The sequence below is a fragment of the Magallana gigas genome, chromosome 5 (genome assembly GCF_963853765.1).
Source record: "Magallana gigas chromosome 5, xbMagGiga1.1, whole genome shotgun sequence".
In the NCBI taxonomy this organism is placed as follows: domain Eukaryota; kingdom Metazoa; phylum Mollusca; class Bivalvia; order Ostreida; family Ostreidae; genus Magallana; species Magallana gigas.
This window is the reverse complement of record NC_088857.1, coordinates 51,902,015-51,920,072: the sequence shown is the minus strand read 5'-3', so window position 1 is coordinate 51,920,072 and position 18,058 is coordinate 51,902,015. Positions and strand designations below refer to the sequence as shown.

At 34.0% G+C, this 18,058-nt stretch overlaps 1 protein-coding gene across 3 annotated transcripts in view; it reads right to left on the bottom strand.

Moving 5' to 3' along the window:
• Positions 1–554: 554 nt before the first annotated feature.
• LOC105342897 (DNA-binding protein RFX6) overlaps positions 555–18,058 on the bottom strand; it is a 38,779-nt gene continuing 21,275 nt past the window's right edge. For all 3 annotated transcript variants that reach the window (XM_011449993.4, XM_011449992.4, XM_066086305.1), the window contains exons 3-20: positions 16,891–17,014; positions 16,543–16,604; positions 16,215–16,292; positions 13,576–13,603; positions 10,163–10,270; positions 8,914–8,991; positions 5,799–5,912; positions 5,620–5,669; positions 5,253–5,412; positions 4,748–4,892; positions 4,519–4,613; positions 4,101–4,218; positions 3,845–3,964; positions 3,290–3,510; positions 3,008–3,146; positions 2,294–2,593; positions 1,692–1,865; positions 555–1,558 (exon numbers count right to left, since the gene is read on the bottom strand). In XM_011449993.4, the coding sequence (XP_011448295.3) occupies positions 1,431–1,558; positions 1,692–1,865; positions 2,294–2,593; positions 3,008–3,146; positions 3,290–3,510; positions 3,845–3,964; positions 4,101–4,218; positions 4,519–4,613; positions 4,748–4,892; positions 5,253–5,412; positions 5,620–5,669; positions 5,799–5,912; positions 8,914–8,991; positions 10,163–10,270; positions 13,576–13,603; positions 16,215–16,292; positions 16,543–16,604; positions 16,891–17,014 (2,242 nt within the window). In that variant the 3' untranslated portion in view covers positions 555–1,430. The remainder of the gene's footprint in view (positions 1,559–1,691; positions 1,866–2,293; positions 2,594–3,007; positions 3,147–3,289; positions 3,511–3,844; positions 3,965–4,100; positions 4,219–4,518; positions 4,614–4,747; positions 4,893–5,252; positions 5,413–5,619; positions 5,670–5,798; positions 5,913–8,913; positions 8,992–10,162; positions 10,271–13,575; positions 13,604–16,214; positions 16,293–16,542; positions 16,605–16,890; positions 17,015–18,058) is intronic.

Genomic DNA, 18,058 nt, shown 5'->3' with positions numbered 1-18,058 from the left:
AATGACCTTCAGTAGCCAAGTTTCAGTTTATGAAATTTGATTGGATATCCTTGGTTTTAATGTTAAACTATCATTCTCAAATAAACAGATTTTCGTATTTCGATTCTTAATTGTGATCTTGTTGATAACTTTTCATATGTGTTAATTTGTAAGATAAAAATATGCATTATATAATGACTTTTTCAAATTGTGATAATTTTCCTTAATACAATCAATTGAAATATGAACAAGAAGTTGGAACTTTCAATTTCGAACTTGAACAGATAATTTATTTCAATTGATGGATAATAAATTGTTTTCTGGTATAACATATCATGGCCAAATCTGTGACGTTCCATTTTTCTGATGTCTCGATAATATTTGATAAAAGAATATCATATACACAAATATGGCACAGGCGGAATGTATAAATAAGGACTAAGAAATTATGGACGTCCATCTTTTATTTACACCTCATGGTTAAATATTAGAATTGTCAACTGAAGGCAATTGTCTTTAAAACATATAACAAAAGGCAACAATATTGGTATGTATTATAACTATTGACTAATATATTGTCATGGCAAGTACGGTTAACAAAATGATATAATAAAACAAATCACATCTACAATATTCGTCTCTAAACATTACATTGCAAAATATTACATATTGCGTTTATCATTTCATTTTTATGATAGCTGGTAAAAACAATCATTGTTGTAAGCGGTCCAATGTACACAATAAAGATAAGTCGTGCAACAGTAACGCGTGTAGTAATGGTATCATTTGTAATCATATGTAATAATGTAATCATATGTAATAATGTAATCAATTTGAGAAAGGCAAGCTTGTTTTGATCGTTACGGCTCGTTGTGAATTGCACAAGAATGAGTTAAATTGTGTATGCAAAAATCACAATAGATATAAAAACCACACTTTTTGAATTGAAATAAAAAGGAAGAGAGATAGAGACAAATAAAAAAATCCATATGGCACTGATGAAGCAAAATGGTGCAATTGACTTTTGATCAAAAATGGGAAAATGAGACTGCAGAACTAGGAGGCACTGGAAATATCTGACTATTTTCTATATATACAATATATGATCTAAAGAAATTTACTATACGTAATAATGATATGAATACGTAGACATAGCACTACAAATAAGTTTCAAAATATTTACAATTCAGATCTGTCTCCAGCCACTGGTTAACCTGTGTATCTAAGTACCCTTTAATGACACATGTGCACACGTTCACGTAAATACTTCCTGTTTTACTAAGTTTATGAATGAATCTCATCCAAATTGAAAAAATATTATCCTTCAACCGCAAGATATGCGATAAAATGTCGAATGGCATTGCACCTCCACAAGACTGCATCACCAAATACTTTATTGCTTGTCACAATTCTCACAAAAGAAATAAGTCAATAAGTCCATCACAAACACACTACGTCATAAACACAGTGTTTATCGAGGGCAAAGGTCCCGGGTCATTGTAGGCCTGTGAAAGGTCATGGTCACTAGTAATCATCCCATTGACCGCCATGCTTATGATGTCATCTCCAAAGTCATGAACTAAAATAACGAAGATATCTTTATCAAAACCATAATATCATATAGACGGCTTATTCTATTTTATTTATTTATTCATTTATTTAATTGTTGAATGGCTGGTCATCATTTAAGACTACAGAATTTGTTTTTTTACCTCCGGGGCGAGGGGGGCTGTGACAGCTAGCAGGACTAGTGTTATAAGCGCCATCTTTCGGCCGGATCGGCTTGTCCAGAATGTTCAGTGGATCATCCGGGTAACGCTGCTGAATCACCGACACGTGTTCCACGTGCGGCTTTGATGGAGGATTGTACGAACTGGCGAAAAAATCTGTAAAGAAAAGTCCATAATAGATTCGTAAATGTAAACTATAGATTTGTCTAATATGAAAATTTTAGCGAATTTTGCGACGACAGTATTAAACAGTTTAAACAGAAGCACCATTTTAAAGTGAATGACCCATTGTTTATTCCTATTAATAACCCCAACGCTGAGGCTCTGTTACAAAGATATTGCAAAGTGTTAAAACCGCAAAATTATCCACGTCTATAATACATATATAAATATCTTTGCGAAATTTAGTTTTAGTGCTATATAGATTCTAAATAATTCCAAAAATAGAAATCAAGTAAGTGAAATTTATACAGTCGTAAATTTTTTCCAGATCTTATATTTAAAACATTTAAAATCAATCTACCGATACGGTATTCAAGCTGAAGAAAATCTTCAAGAGTTAACGGCATTGAATGTTAGTGTACCTGCTCCGGAGTAAGGCAGGCCGCTGAATGGTTGGTTACTGGGCACCACATTGAAGGCAGAGGAGCCCTGGCTGTACACAGACGGCGACCCAAACGTGGGCTGAGACAAGCTGGTGTAGTTCGGATTGTAGTAATCCGGATTGCCGTACTGAGAGTCGGGATGATATGTTGACTCCAGATCATTTTTCACGCTGGAATATGGTGAGTGATTCATTGATGGGTGTGTTCGGAAAGCACTCGGGTAGTGCGGCCCGTAGCTACCGAAGCTGTACGGAGAGCCGGGCTGGTAGTCTCCTTGACCTGAATAAATATACATTCAAACATTGACTACTTTCTATTTTTGTTATATCTTGTCACTAAAATAATACATGTTTGTTTTTTATCACAATACAATTCACGTCAGCAAGTTTATCAAATTTTAGATTATCCTGAAACCTTATCTATTGATTTGTGTAACTATAGTGTAATCTTAAAACTCAATACTATTATACGATCTGATGAATAAAATCAAGTAATAGTTTATGGATGACAGGTCTAATTAATGAATTTATGAAAATTAAAATAAAATGATTGAGAATAAAACAAGTTAAATAAGCGTCCCAAGGGCCGTATCATTATCAGAAGAACATTGTAAATAAAGAATACGTGGTTACAAAAAGCAAAAAATTATTAAAATCAACATATTAACATATTAAAGATAGAGGGTTCACTTACCGATATAGCTGAATGGAGCAGGTGCGACTAACGACGGCTGGGAGGATCCCGGATAGCTGATCACGCTGTTTCTAAGCTGTGGAATTGGATTGAAAATGATTGGCGATGTTCGATTGGGTTGTGGATTACCTATTACACTCTGCAAGAAACACAAATAAACATTTCATTTGTTGAATTATTAAATTGATCCAACACTTAGGGAAAAATCAAACTTTTTTTCTTTCTCAAACAAAATTTTACAATCATCATCATCATCATCATCATCATCATCATTATTTTTACCTGTGCCATGACCGCCATATTGTTGATATGGCTGGACATGTTGAATGGGGGCTCTTTCTCGTGTTTGAATGGATTATGACATATGGGCGACTGCTGACCGTAGAACTCGGGCTTCACGTTGTTGTTGTTGTTGAAGTTCTTGCTGTTCAAGTTCTCCCGTTTGGTGGCCAGGAAACAGCTGCTGGACTGAGACGAGAGGATGGGCCGCGCGTTTCCGTCCTCTACAAAATCAGGAGGAAAGATTTTAGATTGAACTCAGAGAAGGTTATAGAGAAGGAAATTTACAGACACACGGATACTGGCGAAAGAAATATTAGCGTTCACTGAATCTTTTATGGTAAAAGTTTATTTATTATTTTTTTTTTAAAAAGTCATTTTTAAATTGACCATAATGTGCTTTGTGACACAAAACTAACATTTCCGGCTCTTAGAATATGCTTTAAGACAGATTGCAACTAGCTGAGAATACTGAATAATTTTGTGATCAACTTCTTTAACCTTCCAGTAAAAAGAATAACATTTTTGACTGACTTTTCGTGTATATTGAAATCATACCTGTTTTCATGTGCTTTTCTAGGAGGGACTGGATTTCGGTTTCTTTCTCCACGTGTAGCTGTGTTTCCACCGCCAACAGCACGTACTCATCAAGAAGCATCCGGATCAAATGGAAGGAACCTGTAACAGACCACAATATGGTTCCTCGATGTTAACTCCAAAATATTTATTTCTGTCACAAAACTGAATAACTAATATTGAAAGATGGTTTGGTAAGAAAAAATCAAAACAGTTTAAATGATGATGAAGGTCCTACCAAATGCTTTTGCGTTGTTCAAGGTAAGATTATGCATGACTCTGGCTCCAAAAAAGGACCAGTTGAGGAGGAATGCTGAGGCCCTCTTTTTGAACGATCGACCGTTCTGTTTACTGGGCTACAAACGAAAGAAAATACAAAATTCTAACAATTTACAAATTACATTAAAAAGATAAATGTAAGTTAAACTGGTAAAATATTTTTATTCTTCTCTGGTAATTTTTACAAAATTAGATGTAAAGTTTTTTCTCCTTATGAACTAGATACTTATTATATTTGTACCCTTGAAACGAACAGAAATTCCGTTTTTCTAATTATACTAGACTATACTATACATAGTAAAAATATTTAGTCCGCTGCTTTTTTTTTTTTGCATGCACATACAATGTATCTAAATATCTTAGTTTCATACACCTACCTTGATGACTTTGTTTTCGACCACACTGTCCAGCCATTCCGTAAACGCCTCCACTGTCGCCTGCTTACGCAGAATCTCTTTGAATTCTCTCAAAACTGTAAAGGAACAGGAACCTTATTTCTCATACCGAATTATAAGTACGGAGTAAATTATAATAATATGAATTATTCTATAGCCATTGTTGAAAAAGACATTGCTTGTAATATACCTATAGTAATTAAATACTCACACTCGGCATTCAGTTCCAGATCTGATTCCCCGCCATCATTGGTGTTGTGAAGCGCATGCGTGCCTATACTGTTCAGATCAATGCTGTCCACGTCAGCAATCATCTGGTTCACCATCTGGGCGTCATACAGCACGGGGCGGGCCGTCTGTTGGTGGGACAAAAAGAAAGGCATATTGAAATTCCAAGTACAACAAAGCAACAAAAAGGGGTTGGGGTTGGGGGGGGGGCATAAAAACAAAACCATTGTGATTAAACCTCCATAACTAATGATTAAAATCCATTCACTCAAATTAACAATATTACTGGTGTATGTTTATAATGTGTATATGTTAGGTTGGTTGGGAGTGTAGGTGTTGTTCCCCAGGCTGACTGGTTACTGAAGCTGACTTTATTATTCTTATGAACTAGATGTAACTAAGCGTCAATGGTCGTATATTTGTAGATCAACTACTATAGTATATATTGGTTCCTTAGATTTATGATTTTATACTGTGTTGAAATGTACCTGGGCGAGATGAAGAAATGAAGTTTGTCTTTTCATGGATTGTGCGAATCGTCTTGCTACCGGAAGCTTGCTTTGTGAGAGGGTATCCGGTAGATTTTCTAGAGAAGTAGAGACCCAATTCTCCCAGTGTTTCGAAAAATTGCGGATATCACAGAGCAATCTGAAAATGAAAGGACAAATATTGAAAGAAAGTTTCAGCTATAAAAGAGAAATTTAAGTAAAGAAAAATGTGTTATTTCATTGGTTATCATAAATTCAAGCAATTTTGTTTGGTTACGGTGCTTTAAAATTGCATGATATCTATAATGTTGGTACATTGTCGTGGTAGTTGGGATATAAACCGCTTTTAATTAAACATTTTTCTTACGTTTCTGGCATTTCTTGCATTGTGGCCGGAATAAGAACCTCGGTGAGAACCTGATAAAGAACAATGTCATTAATGTTTTTATTATCAGACCATAAGAAAGTTTGTCCAAAAATGTACTGAAAACAAATTACAATGTGCTAAAGTGGAACATGATCGTGTTTGTGTTAGATTTTCTTTACCTTGTATAGAATGCTGTCACACACACAGATGATGTCGATGATGACCTCATTCTCTACTAGAGGAAGCAGATGCTCAGGCAATCCTTGCCAAAAATGTAGCAAGAAGTTCTGAATCTGAAATATTGGAATGCAACAGAAATAGTAAAAAAGGAATGTCATTTTGTGTATACACACAAAAACCTTTATCTAATAGCATTTTCTTCAAAATAAATGAAATCCAAGAATATTTCTAGTTTGTTATAAATTGCAAATAAATACTTTGTTTGTATCCTTTGCAAAACTTATTTGAAAAATTGCCTCTAAATTTTTTTTTCATTTTTTTCTTTTGGCAAATTCAAGTGATCTTTACTTCCAAACACTTTTTAGGTGAAATGTCTTTCGGAGAATCTAAATCGTTACGATGATAAATGACAGCGTCATAGGTCAATAAAATGCCCGTAATCCAGGGGAATTCGGGGGGATTCGTCGCTATCGAATTTCCATGGCTTATATTTTCAGACTTGCCAATAATGTGTTTTAGATGTGATTGACAAAAGAATATTTAATCTTATTATCATATTTGATCTTTGTTTTATGAAAATTTACAACTCCTTTATCAATTTTCGCCGGCATTTTTCAATACAAAAATGATCCGAACTTTGAAAGGTTAGGAAATATGTAATCAGGCCTAAACACCTCCATAATCATGGATCAATTTTTGAGCCGATAGAGGCCATTTTGGTTGAGGAAATTCATATTGACTGAGCTTACATGAAGTAAACGCAAATACCACTACCTCATATTACCCGTCAAAAAGCAAATATATTTCCATATTCGGTGAGAGTCTACGACATGCACGAACTGTATTTCTACTGCGCGTACAAATAAATGATATCCAGAGTGCCATACCGGTCTACTTCTGTAGATTAAACAACACCAAACAAGTATATATGTGTGCATTCTGAACCACGAGGTGCCAAGAACATAAGTCAAGATCTCGGGGGTTTGGTAAATTAAGATATTTTCTCTCTCTCTCTCCCCACCCCAACATGACAACCTATTCAAGGTTTCAACGTTGCATTATTCGGAAAAAAGTCAACGTATTCTAATTTCATGTAAGTTGTATTGATAAATCTTCGGTCACCAAAACTTTGATTGGTACAAATGATTTCACAGGTGTTTTAAACATTCCAAAAAGTCGACATATTGTGTTTGGCTTCGGTGTCAAAACTCCCAACATATTACGACTATTAATAATTCAGAGTTATGGAATGTTGGACAAGATTTATATTCTTATAAGCAATTGTTTAATACAGTTTTCCAAATAACTCTAACGGACCAATGACTCACGACTCCGACACTTTCAACCAAGAATCGCAGGTGTAGCTCACAATGCGCCCGGATTTACTAAAACCCCAAACCTGCCCGGGGAGGCTGTAAAACTCCGGCTTATAATGTCGGGATTAAGGTTTGACAATCACTTCATTCAGAATATCTGGATTTCCTTTGATAAAGTTATCCTTCGAGAAGGGAATTAAGCAGTCTGTCGAAGTTCTTGATTTATCTTTTAGAGTTTTCAATGTTTATGCCAAAATTAAACGCACACCAGACATAGTTTTCAAACAAGTGCTTGGGAGGATTCTGGTGCTGTGGGTAGTACCCGGTGTCGGTCAGAAGTCAAAAAAGGAGAAATTTTTGGAATTCTTCAGGAATCAGAATCAGAGTTAACTATTAAGGAGTGTGGTCATGAAGACACATCGTACATTAAAAAAAAATCCTTTATTTTGTTCACGTCCACCGAAAATGAACATTACGAACAAACTTTAAAGATGACAATGTGCAACAGTAGATTGATAAAAGAAAAATTTTCTATACATTTGCAGCTCATATTTCCAGCAATGTACGATATAAAGAACATTTTTTTTCAAAAGGTAACTGTCACTGAAATTTTAAAAAATAAATCGAAGTATTTTGATTCCGAAGTTCTTATCATTTCAAAATGTTTCATTAAATATTAAAACTGATGTTCATCAGGTTCTGTACTATGTAGGTCAAGAAACAAGTATTGTATTAAGATATCTTAACGTGAACTAATGAAATTTTCCCCAGATAACATGTGGAATTGAACTACAGATTGTTCTTTAATTGTGCCAATACCGTGAGAGTCTGAAAACCCCTGTTTGGATTTCTCAGTGTTGTTTCGATGTTATCAATGCTTCTGTATTGATCTTCTGTTAACTTCTGATAACATTGTCACGTGACATATTCGGTTTATTATTTGTTGTTCGTACAATCATTAATTGACGAAGTATTTAATCAAAGTTTCTTTATTAAAAAAGCCACATTTCTTTTTTTTTTAGATAGTTCTCCCTTTGTGAAACTTAAAAAATCCTTGTTTACTGCAAGAATTTATCTTTAAATTATGTATGGAAGTACAACGCTTTTCTTATACATTGCTCTTTAGGAAATTCACATTTGAATAAAACGTATTCGTTTTAAAATTGCGATTCTATCTTACAAACCCACAGAATAGGCATCAACAACAAAAATGCCATCATGCAATTAGACTTACAAATTAAAAGTTATGTATAACTACACATGATCTCGCAGTAAGAAACTTTTAAATAAAAAACCAGCAAATTGCCAAACAAGACATAAAAAGAAGCAAAACAGGGGCTTGATTCCCCTGCCTGTTGTACAGCAATTAAAACGAATTTCACTTTCAAGAATTCCTTTGGGTTTTAAACTTCAGAAGATGTTCTTGTACTGAAATCCATTTGTATAATTGTGTTTACAAGAATTAATCCCCCATAATAGGTAGTTGATACCTTGAAAGTGTAATTCATTCAGCGGACCTAATACCAGTGATAGCACGGTAATGCCAACATCAAAGCGGACCTGAGCGAAGGCATGGATCGCCTGCATTTAGAGAACCATGGCGGACTCTCTTTGCGATAACTAATGATCACCAATGTCCTACTGTTTTCCAAACACGTTGCCTTCAAAGGACGTCTTCTCACGGATCAAAGGACAATTATGATTATGATATAAGTTTCCGTCATTTTTAGGTGTGAATATTCTGTGTAAGTTTCACCAATGGCGGAATGCCTTGTGGTATATTTTACATACAACATACCTCTTCAAAGTTGGCGTTGATGGCCGTGTCCAGGATACACTGGCAATGAGTCTTATACATCATTACAAAGGTCTCAACCTGAAATTCAAAGTACAAATGTATCTCATTTATCACATTAAATATACGAGCATATATGTAACTGTTCTATACCATCATTCAAATGCTGGTTGCACGTTACCAAAAGGTCTTCATTTATTGAGCAAAAATTGATACATTGTAAAAGTATTTTATCCATCTATCTATTTTCAACTTGTAAACAAGTTAATCATCAAAATCATTTTATTTTGAAAATTTGGACAGTTTTAACCACAATATACACTGACGAATGAAAGGTGGAACCAAATAACCAACTCAGAAGGAACACGGATATACAAAACAGTTTTTGAAATCTTTCAAAAGATTATCTTGGGGTGAAGTATTTAATTGTGTTACAGAGGAAAATAAACGTGTCTTTCTTGCTGTGCGAAATGACATTTTCACCGCAGTAAACTCCAGCCGACTTGATAAATTTCTAAATGATACATTTTTCCTTTTATAGCTAGTTCGACGGCTACCCTTGAACAAATAGAATCTTGTTTACTCAGGACGGAATTCTGTGAGTAGCAAAGTTGGAGAAGAATAGGTTGGGATTTGGTATCAATTAATAACAGAGACCCCGGGGCACAGTTTATCAGTGATTCAATAAACAGTTCAAGAAAAGTAATAAAATATATCACGGCGAGCGATCTTACAACGTAAGCGCACGTAAATTTTACTGGCATACGAAATTAACGTGACATAACGATTCAGCGCGCAGGTAATTAATATTTCTTTGCTCACAAATGCACAACAATAGTTCTGGTTTTGTAGGAAATAAATTAATGTTTGTGTCCTCGTTCTACAAAGGATCCGAATGTTCATAGAAAGATTCACGCGTTCGCATGCCATCAGGACGATATACACAAGTACATCCATGTACAGTTTTTATAAACATAATTTAGAGATTGCACGTGTATGCACTCCATTCCAGTACTTCTAAACTTTTATTTATGTTTTCAGGAGCAGTGCAATGCAATATGCTTAAACAAATCACCGCATTTTGATGCATTGATCTAATAAAAAGATTGATAGAAAGTGAATTGAACCTAGCGAAAATTAAATTCTTGCAAGATATAATCAACACTTTTTTCAAACACCAAAGCATAATTGACTCTCTTGGTGAATAATAAAATTTTAATCATAATAAATTGATGAAAGACATTTTGCTTACCTTTTCTCTGGGAATGGAGAGTGGTAAAATGAGATATTGAGCATTAGGGAATTCTGGAAGTAAGGTGCCAGTCTTTGAACTAAGTGAATATTTCCTTGTGAATCCACCCTGAAAAGTTGATAAAAATTTTATTATATCGAAAGGAAAATAAATTAAAGCGTTCAATATGATAAATTATTACGTGTAGCTGAACAGTGAAAGAGAGATAAAGAGAAAGAGGATACATGTATATCTTCATGATGTATATTAAAATATGAAATCGATCAGCAACAGAACATTTGAATGCATCTACGACAATGTCAAAAGATGCAATTATCTTGCAAAGCTTGGATTTGACGAAAGAATATTTTCAAGAGTTTGTTTTATTTTCAACCCTCCAACCCCACCCTTAAATCTAAAATATCGGATATTCATATTTTCCAAATCTATCTGTACATTTACATAGGCAGTGTGGGAAAGGGATACTGAAATTTTTAAAAAAGTTTTTAATTGCAGGTTTCTTTGAAAACACAATTGGAGACTAAGTGCCCGCCATATTGGATTTAGGGTGCACCAGTTGTTCCCAAATATTTCAAGCTTACCCTCTCCACAAGACGACAATTGCATCATAAATAAACTTTTTATTTGAATTTCAATGGGATTGTGTAATCCATTTGACGGTTCTGAATTAGAATTACCCCACATTTTTAGCGCTTGTTATAACTGGAGCCCCCCTGCTTTGTAGAATATAGTCAAGTTTATAGTCAGCGCAATCAATTACTAGTTTATAACAACGCCCGGGTTGACAATTTGTCTTACTATTTCGTAAGATCTATATGCCATTTGCAATTTTAGATAAATCTTCCGCATTTCGTGTCTTTCTTTTATTAAGACACAGAGCTTCAAATAACGCTGAACAGCTAATGTCAATCTTGGGAAGAGCATAGCTTAAAATGCCCAGAAAATACGCATAAGAATAAATCTTTGCCATATCACTTTATATGATACAGTATATAATCAGAAGGTGTCTTTCGCCAGTGACTGGTATTTTCTATATTAAAGATCATCCTGGATATTATAAGACATTGTTTCATGGGACTTGATATCGTTCTCAAATGCTTCCACTTCATATAATATTAAAAACATCGCATCAAACTGTAAATGAAGAGCTTTAAGTTCAGCCCGGAGTAAGCTTTGATATTAGGAATAGGGAACTCCCACTGGCATATTTATTAACTTGTAATAACGATTGTCTCAGATCCGCCATGGTCTTAAACTGTCAGACCAAGGTAATAAGTGATGGGGAGAGAAGGTGTTTTCCAGACGCCTTCAAGTTTCCTCCTCGCGTCTGGCCCCATCCTCAGTCATAAGGAAACACTGAGAGATGTGTCTGTTTGTGGGAGCCCCAATTAGGCAATGTTTGACGGAGGATTCATTTCAAAGGCATTCCTCGGTTGATGGCGACGAGTGGATGGTAATCACGGATTAAGCTACTGATACTCTCTCCAAATCAGCCAAAATGTAGATAAATGGATCAACAAATAACAAAATAAGAGAGTAGGGGATTTACTCAAGGGACGCAATTTAATTATCTGAGTATCGGGGTCTTAACAGTAATCACTCATTGCTTTAGTATCTTGTCCTCAAGATATGTGCATATATTTTAGGGTTTGATCCTACTCTTTGATGGGTATTGTATTTTGGGATGGTTTGACACAGGGCGTTGCGCGTTTAGCGACACAGAACGTACATTATGCGGAAAAGAAGGTTTGGTGTCCGCATGTTTGAAGATAAAAGACTTTATAATGCACAAACAAAAAACTTCCATCCAAATATGTTGACTTTCATCGTTTTGTGTCAATAGATAGGTTACTTATCATGACTAATGTTAAATTGGACAAACACCCTCTTCCGATTGGTGTAAAGAATGCCAAAAATTCAAATTCAGACTTTCCTACGCGTCCCAATGTTAGTCTATTTTTTTAATCAATAGGTTTTGGCACTCCTATTTCATTTAAAGTTGATGCTAGTATATAAGAACTATAATTACTTGAGTGATGACTACTTTAATATTATTTCTTTGATGTCCTTTTTTTTTCTTTAAGTCAGCGAGAACTTATAATACTTTGATAGATATTTCAGGAGGCAACATCGTATTTTCCTTATAAAATGTTATCAAGTTTACTTAGAAATAAAAAATCAAAAACGTGACAGTTGGCGATAAATAAGTAATTTATTAAAATTTAAATGGTGTGTGTTTTACTATCTTGTTTGTATTAGTGTTTTTAATTATCATTTCATACATTTGTTTTTGTTTGTTTGTTTGGGTTTTTTTTTTAAGTTTATTAATGATATCGAGCAGTTACAACTATATTGTTAATGGTGTAAGATGCCATTAGATTTTTTTGTTTTTATCTAAAACAATCACAAGATAAGACCGAACAAATTATTTCATCCTGAACTAAACTGAAATTGCTAGTTTTACTTCAATCTGCAATAAGGAAAGGCATATTGGTAATTAACCATGGGTGTATGTTGATATTGTTTCGTGGGACACATTCTATGTAATTACTGCATATCTGTGCGGTTTGTCAGCAAATATTACTGACCATGATTCTACTAATTTGTTTAACCAAACGTTCTTCGCCAAACATGGTTTCCAATAAAAATGCAAGGCATTTCGAATTTATCAAAGCAAAGAAATTTTCGTTTTCCCAAACACAAATAAACCGGATGAGCTGGATACACTGGGTATCAATCCTACACGTAATTTGGATGATAAAGATTCAATATATCACGAGATAACACGGGATTTCATCATTAGCAATGACTTTGATGCGGCCATTTTCAAGTGGGCTTTTAAGGGACAAGAGATAACTTCAATTTGTTGAATACAGTTGCGTATACTGAATACCGGTCCGAGAAAAAAGCAGTCCAGCGCAACAGACTATTTTTGGAAGAGAGGTTTCGGTTAAAAAAGTAAACCAACTTATCCCATTGACGGTGTGTTAACACCTTAAACTGTATGTGTTCTGTCTCCCAAATTTTGTATGCAAAGCATGAAGGCTACCAGGCTATTCTTATGATGAATGCATCTTTAAACCAAAGAGTACTACTATGGCAAAAATGGGTATTCCATTGGTTTGAACTGAATTTTAACTTTGTTAACCAGTAAATCAAATCAGGCAAAAAAAAAAAATTCTATGCAACTGCGAATCATTATACAGTGTATCCATCTGTTAAATTAAATTAAATTGACCTACTTTCCCGGTAGCCTTCTTCTATGTCGCTTTTTTTGTTACATTCTCTTTTCTCGTTGTACACATTAACTGTGCATGGATAGGACAACTTTTGTTGACTAAACCTGTTGCCTAGCTTACTCAATACAATTATTTATAATTAATAAATGTAGTTAACATAAAGACACTACTCACCTCATTTTTCAATTTACACCCGGAGAACCTGAAAAATCAATCATTCTGTTAATTTGGAAATCGATATTTTGTTTGAAAATTTCAACGATTTCTGTTTTTATTCTGGTATTTTTTAAAGGTATGGATGAATAAATTGTTGAAATTGACCATTCAAAGGTTCTATCCAAAATAGGGGTTCTTAACACATGTACGAACTGGAAAATGATATTTGTTAGCCGACAACAAAATGTATCAATGGAAAATGGAATATATCTATGTATATACGTGTGCATCAATGATAATGAAAATAGGAAAAACATCTTAAAATTATATTTTTTTAAAAATGTTCATGTGACATAACTGATGACGCCAAAAAAATTGGTCAGAAATTGAGAACATTTATGCTATATGTGCATTTTGGGGTTCATTAAATGCATCAAACTAGATATGAAGTGTTGAAACAGTCGTAAATTCTGCATGAATTTTAGCCTCATTTAGAAAGTACTTATCACCACCTTGATAAGGTGTTTAAAAGGTATTTTTTGCACCAGACACAGTTGTAAATTGTGACAGAACACCAAGCAAACGTCTCTACAGCGTGGTACGCTATGCAGAGTGGTATAAATATCTCACCCAAAGGCGCAAAAAGGTCATGCATATTTGATTATGTAACACTTTTGAAAAATATAATAGGCTCTAAAAAGGCCAGAACGTGACTAATGGTAAATATGTTGCGTGTAATATAGCGCAAATGGCTTTGTAGAGAGGTGTTGAGTAAATACTGAGACCATTCCGAGTGTGTATATTCTGGCTATGGTAAGCACTCCAGCTCTAATTTATGATGGCCACCAAAGAATTAATATAAGTGTAGAAATAACGCCTTTTAAGTGACTCTAACGGGTGTTGTGTAATTGTAAACAAGTCATTTTTTGGTGTTTGAGTTTCAAGTTTCACGACCATATACATGCCATTATTAAGTATTTTTCTCGCCTGGTCTTTAAGATGTACGGTAACCCCTGGGTCGAGTCAAAGATTTTGATAAACAGGAGACGCCAAAAAAGAGTTACCTTGTTTAACACCTATTGTGTTACTGGCATGCACCTAGTCGAAAGAAGAAAGTATGGGGATATTTCCTTTGCTACTCTATAAAGCTATTTCTCGCTATCAATTGTTCGATTAGCGAAACACTCGGTCGAAGGACAAGGCCTTTGCTATGACAAATTGTTCTAGCTATATTTTGATTAATATAAAGATTTACACTTCTGTTCGACAGCATAGGATTATTTAGAAGAAACCCGTCATGGAAAATAAGTATTGCGACCCAACAAGAGTCAATATACAAAGAACAAGCGTGGGCATTCCGAGGAACTACTCCCGAAACCAACCTCAGACTGTGTTTATTCTCAGTCTTATTATCCGTTCTTTGAAAGATCCCTTGTTTTTTCTAGCTTTTTTATTTCATCTCTCGTTTCTTCTTTCATGTTTAATATTTACATTTGTTCATCCGGATCGATAAAGGTCTTAAGTATTTTGTAACAAATGTATGAACTAAATCAACCTATCCTACATTCAAACAATGAATTCATTTATATATCAAACTGCTCTTGGATGTGAAAATCGTCTATAAATCGCTGCAATTTATCAGATCCAAGCAAACAATAACTGAGGTGCATTTCTTGTTTTTTGTAGGGTGAACATGTTAAATTCAAACATCTCCGCGCTAAAGGAGACAACTGCGGAATAGTCTGGTGACAGACTAAGTTTATTTATTGTAAATGAGTAATCTATAAGGCAATACATGGAGATCGTATCTATACAAATAGTTCATTAGCGAGAAGCGAAATGCTAGATATGTTTTTATTAAAGCAGACTGTTGCTGATGTGTAGTCAGAATTGGAAAGCATAAAAGTAAATGGTTTTTTGTTATGTTAATTCGTCAAAGTGAGGTAAAAACAATCGACTTGAACATGGAGGGGAGCAAAAAAAAAACATAAAAAAGCGTCAAAAATATCTTTTGCAAATTATTTCCAGTTAACTTGACCATGTTACACCTCTAAAGAGTCAAATAAACTTGTATCCTTGTATATTATATGGCTGAGTGACAGCTATAATAAGATTTATACTTTTTAAAAATTATTGTTTTCATTGAAAAAATAAAGTTTAAATTTTGGATTTTTAAAACTTTTATTACTTCAGTAACGCGAAGATAACGCAGAGTATTATTAAACTGAACCCAATATAAAAGGCAGGAGTTAGGTGATTAAGATATTACTCAGATCCACCTAAAGATTTTAAATATGATTTTTTGTAAGTCAAGAACTAGTTTCTGGTAAAAAAAAACCCAACAAAAAACCGGAATTTTTCAGCGTTAGAAATTTGCATTTTTCTTTTTTACATAATTCTTTTTTCAAGGAAATAAAAATAGTCTTAAAATGACCAGGACCACCCAGTCCATTTAATATTAAAGTTGCTGCACAAAAGAAAAACTTTCTTGCCATCTTTCTTGCTATTACAAATCAATTTCTGAGTTTTTGTGCAACAGAAAACAGAACTTTGTTTCAGATTGCACAAAACGCTTACAGGGATAGGATATTGATATCGATTGATATAAGTCAAAACACACAATGATAAGTAAACAGGTAGGCATGTAGATTTCTAACCTTGTAAGTCCTTTCCCCGTGTACACAGAATGATAGTACTGACTAGTTTCTCTGATTCCGATACCATAGTAGTGATATCTACAATCACAAAGTACATACAGAAAACAGTAACAAAATTCAAGTACTATTTTGACACCTTCAGACACAGAATTAATACAAAAGATTATATCAAGTAATTCATGGTACCATAATAATGATACCTACAAAGTCTCAATACACACACCAAAAGAATAAAGTAACAGAATCTAGGTACTATTGAGTTAATACCATTTCACTTTTTATATATTCTTTAAAAAGTAATGATTTAAAACAAATCTACAGGACTCACTTTGAATGTCCTCGGGTTCCCAGGCGTCGGGTGGTGAGGTGAGGGAATTTTTGTCGAATTGTCTGAAAATAAAGTGATCAAAATTTATCCTTTTATTCTTAGATCTCCTACATTTTTTACATAAGTAAGAAACCGGATAGTTTAGCTTTTGTTTACTATGGAATTTAATTAGTCTTTCTTTATCAAAGACGGTAAATAAAAGAGAAACTTGTACATTTTATAAAAGTTTGCTCATGGCGTACAATTTTTAATTCTGCGTCAATGATATGGACGTGGTATTTCTTTTTTTTTTTAATTGCTAAAACATGTAGTTTAAATGATTTTGAAGGTAACACGTTTGTTCTTTACCTTTCCAAAAGTTGCGGCACACGCGGGCTCCAGGGATTTCTGCCGACAGAAGTCGAGGTAGTGTGCGTACAGAATACAGCGGGGGAGACATACGCCCTCACAGATACAGTAGTTCTCCTCCAGCCTGTGGGAGAGACGGGTGAAAGGTCAAAATAATTCATTTAATATAGCGGGGGGGGGGGCATACGCCCTCACAGATAGAGTAGTTCTCCTCCAGTCTGTGGGAGAGACAAGTGAAAGGTCAAAATAATTCATATTATACAGCGGGAAAGACACACGCCCTCACAGATCCAACCAGAGAGAGAGAGAGAGAGAGAGAGAGAGAGAGAGAGAGAGAGAGAGAGAAAATCATGATGCTTCAGTATTGTATTTTAAGCATCTGATTCACCAACATTCAATACTATTCATATATGAATAATTATTTTTTAAACATATGTTAATATTATTTTTACTCCCTTATGCCAGTTTGAAACGATTATAAAGACTTTATTTGGTTTTAAATTATATTGTTATATTTATTCAAGATTTTGTCTATCAAAATCAATTAGAAAAAATATATTAAATGCAGATAATGTTTACAGACAGAGGAATGTAGGCGGTCGACATGTTGCCTTTTGTCATGAATATTCATAAATATTCATGAATATTCATCAACAGACACTGTTCGGGAAGTGGATTGCACTAAATAATCTGCGTGAGTGACAAACGTTCTCGTGTAAGAAATCACGTCACCAGCTCGGAAAAGTGGGAAAATCACCCCTTTATTTTAAATCAAATGTCTATAAAAACCAAAGTTTTATGAATGCAAGTTTTTTGCATTCAGTGTACTTATTTGTAATTATTCACAAGTGGAAGTTAAATAAGATATTCAAGAATATTATGCATAGAGAGATGGAGAAGTATTTAAATATACATAATATATATATATATATATATATATATATATATATATATATATATATATATATATATATATATATATATATATATATATATATATGTATATATATATATATGAGTATTTTTCGCCTATTAAATACAGACATGTATCATAATAAATATATATACTCGACAATATTTTGCTACCTTTTGATAGAATTAAAAGTTTAGTCATTTAAAGCAATGTGACGGATAATTTGATATCGAACAAATATATTCTTGAATTGTT